Source organism: Chlorocebus sabaeus, chromosome 5 (assembly GCF_047675955.1).
Source record: "Chlorocebus sabaeus isolate Y175 chromosome 5, mChlSab1.0.hap1, whole genome shotgun sequence".
NCBI lineage: Eukaryota > Metazoa > Chordata > Mammalia > Primates > Cercopithecidae > Chlorocebus > Chlorocebus sabaeus.
In genome coordinates this window covers 63,603,774-63,617,683 of record NC_132908.1, presented here as the reverse complement: position 1 = coordinate 63,617,683, position 13,910 = coordinate 63,603,774, and the positions used below count along the sequence as shown (strand labels likewise).

Genomic DNA, 13,910 nt, shown 5'->3' with positions numbered 1-13,910 from the left:
GTGGGGGCGGGGCCGGGGCGGGGCCTGAGGAGTCGGCGCCCCGCCCCGCTCCGAGGCCCGCGCGGCCACCGCCTCCACCGCGCCCGAGCCGTGGAGCTCCTCCGAGCGGCAGGCTGCGGCCTGGCTCCGCCCCTCCCGGCCCGGCGCGCCGGCTCCCGCCTCCTTCCCTCTCCTGGCTCCCGCCTCCCTCCCTTTCCGCTGCCGAGGCGGCGGGAGCCGAGCCCGAGCGGACCGAGCCGCAGCCGCAGCCGGGCGGCGGGCAAGAGGCGGCGGCGGCGGCGGGCGGGCCGCGGGCGGTCAGTCGGGCGGCGGCGGCGGCGGCGATGCGGCGGCCCCGCTGAGCCCGCCCGCTCCTGGCGCCGGGAGCCTGCCGCGCGAGGCGGCCCGGGCCGGGCGGCAGCATGCGGAGCGGCGAGGAGCTGGACGGCTTCGAGGGCGAGGCCTCGAGCACCTCCATGATCTCGGGCGCCAGCAGCCCGTACCAGCCCACCACCGAGCCGGTGAGCCAGCGCCGCGGGCTGGCCGGCCTGCGCTGCGACCCCGACTACCTGCGCGGCGCGCTCGGCCGCCTCAAGGTCGCCCAAGTGGTAGGTGCCGGGCGGGGCCCCAGGTGCCAGAGGGCGGCCTAGCCGCACGCCTCCCTCCCCGCCCCGCTGCGGGGCCTCCGCCGAGTACCCGCTTGCCGGGGCCGGAGCCCGCTCCTCGCGCCCCCTCTCCCTAGCGGGGTCCCGTTGCCACTCTGCAGCCTCCTCTAGGGACCCCGCCCTCGGCCAGAGCCTGTCCTTCCCAGGCCGGCAGCCTTAGGTGTGCGCCTCCTACCTGAGCACCTGCCCTCGGGCCTACCTGTCCGTTCCGCCCTCGCTCGCGGGAGTCGGTGGCGTTACTGGGCTGGGTGCTGCTGGGAATCCTGCTGTCTCCTGGGTACGGCTGGTCTTAGCAACCTGTGGCAGGTTTTCCCGGCCCGCACAATCTCCAGAAGGTGCTCGTCTGTTTCTGCCTGCGGAGACGAGGGACTGTGGCTTGGTTCCCCCTTGATATCTAGCTGGGTGCCAGGCGTATATGGTAGGCGCTTAGTAAGTATTTGTTGGTTGGAGGCAGGTAGCTCTGATGCCGTGGGGGAGCCTAGGTCTGCCCACAATCTCTACACTGCAGAGGTTTTTGTCCTTCTAACCAAGAAGACAGACTCGGCATCCCGGAATCCACCGCCCAGCACGGTGGCTGGCACTGCCCAATTGGTACCCAGAGTTAAATCTGGGAGGGCAGCCAGTTTTGGAGGTAGCAGAAACAGAGAACTTTCTGTTGGACTTGTCTGTAGTGGAGCTAATTTCTCAGGGTCCTATGTTTTGGCTTCCAGGGTGTTCTGGGCAGGGGCCTCTCAGCTCTGTTCCTGCTTTGTGGTTTTGTAACATGCCTCTCCGGGCAGTTGCTTAGTTCTGTTGTGGACAGGGCATGCTCTAATTCAGAAAAACCTGTGTGCCCCCCCAACATTCCCTGTCACAGGTAGGCCTTCTTCTGAGGCCACCGGCCTCAAAACTTTATAGACGTCTCATAGCCAGAGAAGCTTTGTTCTTGTTCATTCTCTCTCTCTCTCTTTTGAGACCAGGTCTCTGTCACCCAGGGTGGAGTGCAGTGGTGCGATCCTGGCTCACTGCAGGTTCGACCTCCCAGGCTCAAGTGATCTTCTCACCTCAGCTTCCCGAGTAGCTGGGACTACAAGCACGTTCCACCATGCCCGGTTAATATTTGTATTTTTGATAGAGATGGGGTTTCACCATATTACCCAAACTGGTCTCCAACTACTGGACTCAAGCGATCACCCCTCCTTGGTTTCCCAAAGTGCTGGGATTACAGGCATGAGCCACCGCGCCAGGCCTGGTCCTCCTGTTCCTACTTGAGTGCATAAGCATTCCTTGGGAATAATATAATGTGTGGATACCCTTTAAATAAATGTCCTGGTGTTTGTAAATTACAGAATCATAGGCTGTTTTATGTCTCTCTTGGGTGAAAGGCTTGTTCTGCTGACTGCCGGAGGGTATTTTTGAAGGGCTTTATGGAAAGAAAAATGGATCCGATTATCTGTCTCTTCAGAATTTTAAATTTATCTTATCTGGTAAACTGGAATGTTTTCAAAGATGAATTGGTTTTGTAGTTTGGCATTACTGTTAGCAAAGAGAATGTAGGAGGTGAAGGGAGGTGTGCAATTGCCTTTTTTCTTTTTTTTTTTTTTTTGAGACAGAGTCTAGCTCTGTCGCCCAGGCTGGAGTGCAGTGGCACAGTCTCAGCTCACTGCAACTTCTGCCTCCGGGGTTCAAGCGATTCTCCTGCCTCAGCCTCCCGTGTAGCTGGGATTACAGGGGCCCACCACCACGCCCAGCTAATTTTTGTAATTTTAGTAGAGACGGGGTTTCACTGTGTTGGCCAGGCTGGTCTCAGACTCCTTACCTCATGATCTACCCACCTCGGCCTCCCAAAGTGCTGGGATTACAAACATGAGCCATCACACCTGGCCTGCAATTGCCTTTTAAAAGAGGCAGCTAGCCAGTGTTTGAGTATGGGCACAATAGCCCGTACAGGTAATTAGAAACGAATAAGAAAAGAGCAGGGCTTGGTCGAATACCTTGCTTTGTTTGCACTGTGGGATTTTGAAAGTAAATAGAACTTGCCCCTAAAAGAATCTAGTAAAATAACTGAAATCCAGTTTGTAGACTGTTAGTTATTACTGCATTGCTGGGACTTTGTCACCTAAGTCGAGGGATGGAAGCCGGTGTCATTTATCATTACCTTTTGGTAAGGTATTGTTTTGTTGCAGCGTTGTTCTTTTCTTCTTTCCTTCTCTTCTCGTCTCGTCTCGTCTCGTCTCGTCTCGTCTCGTCTCTTCTCTTCTCTTCTCTTCTCTTCTCTTCTCTTCTCTTCTCTCTCTCCCTCTCTCTTCTCACTCTTTCTTTCTTTTCTTTTTTTTTTTTTGACACTGGGTCTAACTGTTACCCAGGCTGGAGTGCAGTGGCACAATCTTGGCTCACTGCAACTTCCGCCACCTGGGCTCAAAAGACCCACCCACCTCAATCTCCCAAGTAGCTGGGACCACAGACGCACACCACCATGCCCAGCTAATTTTTTGTATCTTTGGTAGAGACAGGGTTTCACTATGTCGCCCAGGCTGGTCTTAAACTCCTGAGCTTAGGTGATTTGCCTGCCTCGGCCTCCCAGTGTGCCTGGATTACAGATGTGAGCCACCATGCCCGGCCTAGAATTGTACTTTTCATCTGGAAGAACTTTTGGGCCTAGCCCCCAAAATCTCACCTAACTCTGTTGTTAATCTCTAGAACTTAAACCCTGAGAGGATATGTGTGGGCGAGTAAAGGAAAAGAACCCGCTTCAAGGGTATGGCAACTTGAAATGGTTTTGGTGTAGTTGGCTTCCCAGCCTTGATAAAAATCCCACAAAACTCCAAGAAATTGGACTCTAAATTTAAACTGGAAAAGAAAATAAGAAGTCATTATGAAGATACTTCTGAGATGTTACAAAACTCAGAATCCATCAAGAAATATAAGTAAGTTCTAACTCTGTGGTTTTGAGAAAAATTTGACTTTTAAAACCCAGGAAGCTAAGGTGGGGGGATTGCTTGAGCCTAAGAGTTCAAGGTCACAGGGAACCATTATGGTGCCTGGGAGTAGCCACTGTGCTCCAGCTTGGGCAACATAGCAAGATCCCATGTCTAAAAATAAATTTAGTTGTGTGTGTGCGTTTTTTTTTTCTTTGAGACGGACTTTCGCTCTTGATGCCCAGGCTGTAGTGCAATGGCGCCATCTCGGCTCACCGCAACCTCTGCCTCCTGCATTCAAGCAGTTCTCCAGCCTCAGCCTCCCTGGTAGCTGGGATTACTGGCACCTGCCACCACGCCTGGCTAATTTTTGTATTTTTAGTGGAGACGGGGTTTCGCCATATTGGCCAGGCTGGTCTCGAACTTCTGACCTCAGGTGATCCACCTGCCTCAGCCTCCCAAAGTGCTGGGATTATAGGCATGAGCCACTGCAACCGACCATAAATTTAGTTTTTTTAGATTTTTTTTTTTTAGGATGGGGTCTTGCTTTGTTGCCCAGGCTGCAGTGCAGTGGCATGATCTTGGCTTACTGCAGCCTCCACCTTCTGGGTTCAAGTGATTCTCCTGCCTCAGCCTCCCAGGTAGCTGGGATTACAGGCACCCGCTATCACGCCCGGCTAAGTTTTGTAATTTTTAGTAGAGACAGGGTTTCCCCATATTGGCCAGGCTGGTCTTGAATTCCCAGCCTCAAGTGATCTGCCCACCTTGGTCTCCCAAAGTGTTGGGGTTACAGGCGTGAGCCCCCGTGTTGGGCTGTAGACTTTTTTGTGGTGTTTTTTGTGGCCTATTGCAACCTGTAGATCCTTGCCATTCCAAGTTTGGCCTTCGGCCAGCAGCATTGCCATCACCTCAGGGCTTGTTAGAAATGCAGAATCAGTGGCTGCACCCCAGAACTTCGGAGTCACCTGCATTTAAACAAGATTCCCCAGGTGATCCATGTGTACGTTAAAGTTTGAGACTTACCTTTCTATATCCTTTCAGTGTTAAAAAACCTTGCAACAGGCCGGGCTCACGCCTGTAATCTCAGCACTTTGGGATTCCGAGGTGGCTGGATCACTTGAGGTCAGGAGTTCAAGACTAGCTTGGACACCACGGTGAAACCCCGTCTCTCCAAAAATACAAAAATATTAGCCGGGCATAGTAGCGGGTGCCTGTAATCCCAGGTACTCCAGAGGCTGAGGCAGGAGAAGCGCTTGAACCTGGGAGGCAGAGGTTGCAGTGAGCTGAGATCATGTCATTGCACTCCAGCCTGGGTGACAGAGGAAGACTCCGTCTCAAAAACAAAAAACAAAAAACAAACCTCACACAGGTGCTAGCAACCAGCTTTCGATAAATAGTCAACCTTAAGGCTGAGATTTTTCTGTAAAATGAGCCTGCCAATACCTCCCTCAAAGGATTAAGAAAATGAAATAATATGTGTAAGTTAGTACCTACCGTATCAGGCATCTAATTGATGTTCAATAAATGTTAGCTGTCATAGTGCTAACAATGCCTGTCTCTAAAGAAACTTTGTGAAAATATCACCAAAAAATATAATTATATATTTGAATTAAAGATAGTTTAATTCCTTATGATTTAAGTTAAATTGGTATTTTTAATGGAATGTGATTTGATAGTAAAGCTAATCTGAAACATTACAAAAAAATTAAACTGTGCAGTTGCATAGATTCTTTTTTTCTTTTTCTTTTTGAGACAAGGTCCTGCTCTGTGCCCAGGCTGGAGTGCAGTGGTACAGTCATAGCTTAATGCAACCTCGACCTCCTGGGCTCAAGCGATCCTTCCACCTCAGCCCTCCAACTAGCTGGGACTACAGGTGTGTGCCACTATGCCTGGCTCATTTTTAAATTTTTTGTAGAGACAGGGTCTCCCTATGCTGCCGAGGTTGGTTTCGAACTCGTGAGCTCAAGCAGCCCTCCCTCTTCAGCTTCTCAAAGTGCTGAGATTACAGGCATGAGTCACTTACCTTGTCCTATATCTTTTCAGAATGAAACCTGTACGTATCTCTTAGTTGGGGAGAATGAACTGATTTAAATTATCTTCTTCCTCCTTGTGTAAAATCTTTTTTTTTTTTTTTTTTTAAATGAATAGAGACAGAGTCTCATTATATGTTGCCCAGGTTGGTCGCAAACTGGGATTACAGGCGTGAGCCACCACACCTGATCCACATCCCTTTCTTGAGCCCTTCCCATGCCTAGATGACTTTCTGACTATATATTTGTGTAGGACCTTTTTTTTTTTTTTTTTGAGACGGAGTCTTGCTCTGTTGCCCAGGCTGGAGTGAGTGCAGTGGCCGGATCTCAGCTCACTGCAAGCTCCGCCTGCCAGGTTTACGCCATTCTCCTGCCTCAGCCTCCGGAGTAGCTGGGAGTACAGGCGGCTGCCACTGTGCCCTGCTAGTTTTTTGTATTTTTTAGTAGAGACAGGGTTTCACCGTGTTAGCCAGGATGGTCTCGATCTCCTGACCTCGTGATCCGCCCGTCTCGGCCTCCCAAAGTGCTGGGATTACAGGCTTGAGCCACCGCGCCCTGCTGTGTGTAGGACTTTTTAATAACAAAAGATGGGTAATAGGAATTTTTTTTTTAAGACAGATTTTTTTGTTCTGTCACTCAGGCTGGAATGCAGTGGCATGATCATAGCTCACTGTAACTTCGAACTTCTGGGCTCAAGGGAGCCTCCTGCTTCAGCTTCCTGAATAGCCAGGACTACAGGCATGCGCCACTACGCGCTGCTAATTTTTTTTATTTTTGTAGAGAGGAGGTCTTGCTATGTTGCCTCAAACTATAGGCTAATCTCGAACTCCTGGGCTCAAGCAATCCTACTGTTTTGGTCTCCCAAAGTGCTGGGATTACAAGTGTGAGTGACTGCGCCTGACCTGGAAATGTTTAAATGCAAATTTTAGCTCTGCTGATTTTGATGCCTCTTAGTCTCATCACATCTGGGTTCCTCATTTGTACAGTATGGGTGGTAATGACTGATTGAGCATTTTAGGAATTGTAAGAATTAAGAGGTTAATGTTTGATAGTTGCTTTCCTATGTAACTCAAAAACAAATGTGAGTATTTGCACTTCAGGGGTGGGTAATGGCATATCTTTTATTTTATGGAAACCTCGTTAGTTTTTTTAATCTCAAGCCAGTCAGCAGAATCCCTGGCTGGTTGCTGTTCTCTGGAGGATGTGCAGGGGTGGAGCAGTAATACATGATAGAAATCATCTACAACACAAATATAGCCACATTTACAAAGCTGCAACTTTGAGAAATGACTGGCTGTAGATATAGCACTGAGTTTATCAACCCCACATCCCCTCAGTTCTGTTGGAGGGGCTGGTTCAATTGAGGTTCAGCTGGGTTCCTGATTAGTAAGAGCTGGTCAAATGACCAGGCAGCAACACAATGACCCTGGTCAAACCCTGAAGGGTTCTGCGTTTTGTTTACTACTGAAGATTGCTTTGTACTCCTGGCTCCCATTTGGCCCTGAAGTCATGCATATACAAGCGCATAATGGTAGATGAAGCAGTGAGTTTCTCTGTTTTGGATTCTCAGATCCACCATTCTGTGGCTCCTTGTAAAACAGTCCCATTTTCCTTTAGGAAGATTCTTATCTTTTGGAGTTGTCTTCCTGATCAAGGACTTGGAGTCAAATAAGTTCTAGCAGAAAAGCAAAGTTATAATTACTCTTAAGTTTTTTTGATGATTAAAAATAGTGAAATTATAATCCACGACCTTAAAAGAAGTTAAGTATAGAGTATACATGTGTTTTACAAAACCACACAAAGACCGTTCAAGAAAATGATACTACAGACCAATATTCCTCATATGAACACAGACACAAATCCTCAACAAAATACCATATAGAAAATAAAACCCAGCATAATGTAGAAAGAGTAATGCACCAAACCAATTGTGATTTATCCCGGGAACAAAAGGTTGGTGCAGTTTTTGAAAGTAAATGTTATAGGTGTACACCATATTAACAGCTTAAAACAACAGGCCAGGCATAGTAGCTTATGTCTGTAGTCCCAGCACTTTGGGAGGCTGAGGCAGGTGGATTGCTTGAGCCCAGGAGTTCAAGACCAGCCTGGGTAACATGGTGAAGCCGCTTCTCTACAAAAAATACAAAAATTAGCATGGCATGCCTGTACATGCCTGTAGTCCCAGCTATAGGATAAGGTGGGAGAATTGCTTGAGCCCAGGAGGTCAAGGCTGCGGTGAGCCATGATTGTACCACTATACTCCAGCCTGGGCAACAGAGTGAGACCCTTTCTCAAAAACAAAATAAAACGCAAAGCCACATGATTATATCATTTGATGCACAAAGAAAAACTTTTGACAAAATTCAGTACTTTTCCATAATAAATGTTGTCAGCAAACTTGGAAGAGAAAGGAACTTCTTCAACCTGAAAAAGGGCATCTACAAAAAAACTACAGCTAACATTATACTTAGTGGGGAAATAATGAATGCTTCCCCCCTATGATGGGAAGCAGGCAATGACGTCTGCTGTCATCACTCATATTCAAGATGACACTGGAGTCCTAGCCATTGCAAAAAAAATTAATAGGAGGCATACAGAATGGAAATAAATAAAGCTGTTCCTATTTGCATATGGCATGATTATCTAAGTAAATAATCACGTGGGAATATATAAAAATCCTCCTAGAACTAAGTGAGTTAGCAAGGTTACAGGATATAAGGTCAACACACAATAATCAGTAGTATTTTTACATCTTAGCAATAAATCATTGGAAATTAAAACAAAAAACCAGCATCAGTTATAACAACACCGAAAAGAATGAAATTCTTAGATATAAATCTCACAAAACACGTATAGGATCTGCTCAGTGAAAACTACGAAACACTGAAGAAAGAAATCGAAGATGACCAAAATAAGTGGACAGGCATTCTGTGTTCATTGGGATTGGAAAACTCGATATAGTTAAAATATTAGTTCTCCACAAATGATCTATAGGTTTAATACAATCCTAGCAAGGTTTTTTTGTAGGTAGAAGAATGCTGCTTCTAAACTTTATATGGAAAGTCAAGTTAGCCAGGCAAAGGGCTAGTGGTGGTTGATGGAGGTATGTTCCAGGGAGAGAGAACAACAGGACATGAAGTCACCCTTGTTTAGGGTACAGTGTGTGTGTGTGTGTGTTTGTTGAGGGGAGTGTTTCTGAGAGGATGATGGACTTTGTATCTTTTATTGGCCTTGAGACTTTTGGCAAGTTACTTGTTCACTCAGACAACAAGCAGATCTCCTGCAGGTCTCTCACTTGGGGATTTTAAGTTGGGGATAATGGTAGTACTACGGTGCTGGTGAGCCCACCATGCTCCCTAGCCCAGGGTCTCAAGACACCATGTCATCAAAGCCTGTTGGAGGTTGCTATGGTCTGAATGTTGGTGTTCCCCCAAAATTCAGATGTTGTAACCCCACACCCAGTGTGATAGTATTAAGAGGTGGAGCTTTTTGGGAAGTAATTAAGTCATGAGGGCTCAGCCCTCGTGAATGGGATTAGTGCCCTTTTAAAAGAGGTTGAAGAGAGTGTCCTTGCTCATTCTGCCATGTGTGGACACATAGAAAGTGCCATCTGTGAAGAATGGGCCCTCACTCAGATACTGAATCTGCTGGCACCTGGATCTTGTACTTTCTAGCCTCCAGAACTATGAGCAATAAATTTCTATTTATAAATTACCTATTTTACGGTATTTGGTTATAGCAACTTGAACAGACTGATGGTGATACAGAATATCTCTGGAATGATACAAGTTGGGGAACTGGGTGGCTGAGGGCCAGGGTAGCAGGGAGACATTTTCTGCTGTATAACTATTTGTACCTTTTGTATTTTATTTTATTTTTGAGACAGGGTCTCGCTATGTTGCCTAGGCTGGTCACAAACTCCTGGGCTCAAGCAATCCTCTTGCCTTCAGCTGTCAAAGTCCTAGGTTTACAGGTGTGAGCCACACTGCTCCCAGCCCTTGAATTTTATACCACATGCAAGTACCTTCTATTCAAAAATTACTAAAATAGTAGATGTTACTAGCTCTACCTTAGTATAGCCTTAAAGCTCATTTACTGACTGTAATCTTTAACTTTTCATGACTTTCTTTGTAATTTGGAGGCCCTTGGGAAGAATGATTTAAATAATACAGACCACTTGGACAAACTTGAAGCTTACATTGTTTTAAAATGCACTTTTCTGTAAAAAAACAAGCGTTCTACACAATAGTGGGTGCTTAATAAATTTGTTGATGCTAATGGAAAACTTCTTCCATTTGAAAGAAATTTACCCTCATTTTGTTAGTGAAAATGTTGTAGCATTAAAGAAAATTAGAAATTAGAAAAATAATCATTGTATTAGGACAGACTCAAATGAAAAGAACTTGGGATTTTGTTCCTTTCTAAAGGCTACGTATGATCCCCTGTGGCAAAGTCTGGTGATTACGGTTTCTAGTTTTTTGCTATTAGGAAGATGCGTCAATAAATGTCCTCATGAGTGTAGCCTGGATTCTTCTTTTGAATTATTATTTTTGGTTAAATTTCAGGGAGTGCTTTTACTACATCAGAGGACAAGACCACCACATTTCTGAACATTCCAAAAAAAAAAAAAAAAAATACAGACTTGGTTGACATTTTCCCCCACAACATATCTGAAGGTCTCAGTTTATTCCAGGTTTCCCAGTGTGCTTACCCACAGATACAGACAACTGGGAAATGGTGACTTCTGTAAGTCTTAATGGCTCCTCCTGGACTACAGGGCTAAATAATTCTTTCTGCACAACTTTGGAGGAACTTTGTTCTTTTTTTTTTTTTGAGACAGAGTCTCAGTCTGTCACTGAGGCTGGAGTGCAGTGGCGCAATCTCGGCTCACTGCAACCTCCACCTCCTGGATTCAAGTGATTCTTCTGCCTCAGACTCCCCGAGTAGCTGGGACTACAGGCATGTGCCACCACGCCTAGCTAACTTTTATATTTTTAGTACAGATGGGGTTTCACCATGTTGGCCAGGATGATCTCGATCTCTTGACCTCGTGATCCGCCCGCCTCGGCCTCCCAAAATGCTGGGATTACAGGCATGAGCCACCGTGCCCAGCTCTGGAACTTTGTTCTTAATTAGAAATCAGGCCAGGCACGGTGGCTCATGCCTGTAATCCTAGCACTTTGGGAGGCCAAGGTGGACAGATAGCGTGAGCTCAGGAGTTCGAGACCAGCCTGGGTAACATGGTGGAACAACATCTCTACTAAAAATACAAAACATTGTCCGGGTGTGGTGGTACATGCCTGTAGTCCCAGCTACTCAGGAGGCTGAGGCACAAGAATCGCTTGAACCTGGGAGGCGGAGGTTGTAGTGAGCCAAAATTTCACCACTGCACTCCAGCCTGGGCGATAGAGTGAGACCCTGCCTCAAAAAATAAACGAAAAGGAAATCAGTAAGAATCTTTCCCAGGTTATGGCACTCCAAAGGATGCTTAGAGGTAAGGATAGGGCAATGTGTCAGGATGCTTCTTTCTCGGTAGAATGAATGCATACCTGGGTGCCTGGGAGAGAGCTCTTTCCAGCCTAAAGTCATGCTGTACAGACTTGAGCAGCACCACACGTGTGGCCTACCCCATTAAGGACTGAGATATGTATGGAAGCTGGGGTTGATATTTTTTTTTTTCCTTCCCCCACAGCGGTCTTCCCTGAGCCATTGAAATAGCCTAGAAATACCAGCATGGGGTCTTCAACCTATAGCTGCTATCACTGACTCTCGTATCCTTATTTCTGGAAGTAACCCCAAACGCTTTTTGCAGGATGACATGGGTTTCCTTTGGAAAATAAAGTTACTTATTAGAGAATAGAGCAGAAGTGATCACAGATAATAAATTTTCCCAGTCTCAATTTCCTGTGCTGCCTCATCAGACCATATATAAGTATAATCCTAAATTTTAAATACTTATTTTACTATAAATTGCGAAGTATTCTAAGCGTTGAAATTATAGCAATTCATGTAACAGTACCCGTGTGCTCACAATATACCCTGATATTTTTATTTGGAAAATAAGGTGATTCCTGGAGAACAGGCTGTGTGTACAAGAGAAGTAACAAGCAAGGGGAGATGAGATGGGATTTGGGCTCATTAGCAAGGTGGGGCCTCAGGGCTCCAGGAAGGAGGAAGGATATAGACTGGGAGAGGTGGAGAGGAAGAGAGCAGGAACCCCTGCTCAGGGGGATGACTTTGGCCTGTCTGCTGACTTAAACTTTGACCTCCAGAGCATGGCTCTAGAGCAGGGCTGCAGCAGGCTGGAGAAGAGGCTGATAAGTAGAAGGGCTCAAGCTCAGAAAGTGACACCTCCGGGGGGAGAAGATACTGCTTGTTTAAGTATTTGGAAACTATCCTATTTTTAAACAGTTTAACTTCTTGATGGGGGAGGATTTTTGTGAAAAATTCTCAACTTAAAGCAATGGGTGGGTGGAGGTGTTTGTGCTTCATTGCAATGCCTCTCGTGTGTGGCCTTTTCTCCTGATGCTGGCTATCACTGGTTTTCAGAGTGGGGTCCTGGGATCACTAGAGTTTATTAAGGTAGTAATGGGGGATTGAGAGTTAGAATGAGGGCTGGGGGGTGCAGTGGCTCACGCCTGTAATCCCAGCACTTTGGGAGGCCGAGGCAGGCAGATCACTTGAGGTCAGGAGTTCGAGACCAGCCTGGCCAACATGGTAAAATCCAGTCTCTACTAAAAATGCAAAAAAAAAAGAAAAAAAAAATTAGCTGGGCTTGGTGGTGGGTGCCTGTAATCCCAGCTACTCGGGAGGATGAGGCAGGAGAATCGCTTGAACCCGGGGAGGTGGAGGTTTCAGTAAGCCAAGATCGTGCCACTGCTCTCCAGCCTGGACGACAGAGGGAGACTCTGTCTCAAAAACAAACAAAAGAGGGCCTGGGTACTAATTATATTTCAAAAAGTCTATACTCTAAACGACAGTAAGCAGAATAAGGCAGATTTCTGCTTACATTAAGCAGAATGAAGTAAAATTTCTTACCTCTGACTGGAATTTTATAATACTGATTACTTCAGGTTGATCAGGAGCTTTCAGATGCACCTGTCATCTTTGCACTCAGGGTTTATTCTCTCATCCCTCGCCCCCTTCCTGAAATTGCCCACTTAGCTTTTTTTTTTTTTTTTTTTTTTTTTGAGACGGAGTCTCGCTGTGTCGCCCAGGCTGGAGTACAGTGGCCGGATCTCAGCTCACTGCAAGCTCCGCCTCCCGGGTTCACGCCATTCTCCTGCCTCAGCCTCCCGAGTAGCTGGGACTACAGGCGCCTGCCACCACGCCCGGCTAATTTTCTGTGTTTTTAGTAGAGACGGGGTTTCACCACGTTAGTCAGGATGGTCTCAATCTCCTGACCTCGTGATCCGCCCATCTCGGCCTCCCAAAGTGCTGGGATTACAGGCATGAGCCACCGCGCCCGGCCCACTTAGCTATTTTTATTTTTTAAATTAGGCAGCCTCCTGCACCAGAATAGGCTCAAAGAGATTCCCACTTGGCTCTGTTCTTCTGGTTCCTGCTCAAAAGAGACCTTCCCTATCCCCCGCATCTGGAATAGAACACTCCCCCACCTCACTCTGCCTTACTATTGACACTATTGACCCCCCTCACCCTGCTTGATTCTTCTCCGGAGCATTGACCATCCAGCTGGATGGTCAGCTCCACAGGAGCAAAGACTTGGCTTTCAAGTTCCCTGCCATGTCCCATGTCTAAACCAGGGTCTGGCCCACAGTTGAATGTATGTATTTGTTTAATAAAAGAAAAAAATGGGCCGGGCGTGTTGGCTCACGCCTGTAATCCTAGCACTTTGGGAGGCTGAGGCGGGCGGATCACGAGGTCAGGAGATCAAGACCATCCTGGCTAACATGGTGAAACTCCGTCTCTATTGAAAATACAAAAGATTAGCTGGGTGTGGTGGCGGGCGCCTGTAGTCCCAGCTACTCAGGAGGCTGAGGCAGGAGAATGACGTGAACCCGGGAGGCGGAGCTTGCAGTGAGCCGAGATCGTGCCACTGCACTCCAGCCTGGGCGACAGAGCAAGACTCCCTCTCAAAAAAAAAAAAAAAAAAAAGAAAAAAGAAAGAAAAAATGGGTTACTAATGTAGTTTGTAAGGTCAAGTTTTTGAAAACATGGAATCCATGGGGAAAATTTATACGCACACACACACACACAACTAGACTATTTGAAGTGGAAACTATTGGAGAGAAAGTATGGAAATAAAATGCCATTGTAATTACTTTTTCTTTTTTTAACTTCAAGTAGACTATCTATTGCTACTAGGAAACAGAAGCTTT

General features: G+C 46.8%; 1 protein-coding gene across 2 annotated transcripts in view; it reads left to right on the top strand.

Moving 5' to 3' along the window:
- The first annotated feature begins 89 nt into the window (after positions 1-89).
- Positions 90-13,910, top strand: part of CMTM4 (CKLF like MARVEL transmembrane domain containing 4) — an 82,648-nt gene continuing 68,827 nt past the window's right edge. The window contains exon 1 of one of the 2 annotated variants that reach the window (XM_038008383.2): positions 90-587. In XM_038008383.2, the coding sequence (XP_037864311.1) occupies positions 402-587 (186 nt within the window). In that variant the 5' untranslated portion in view covers positions 90-401. The remainder of the gene's footprint in view (positions 588-13,910) is intronic. The other variant, XM_007993583.3, reaches the window with a different exon arrangement.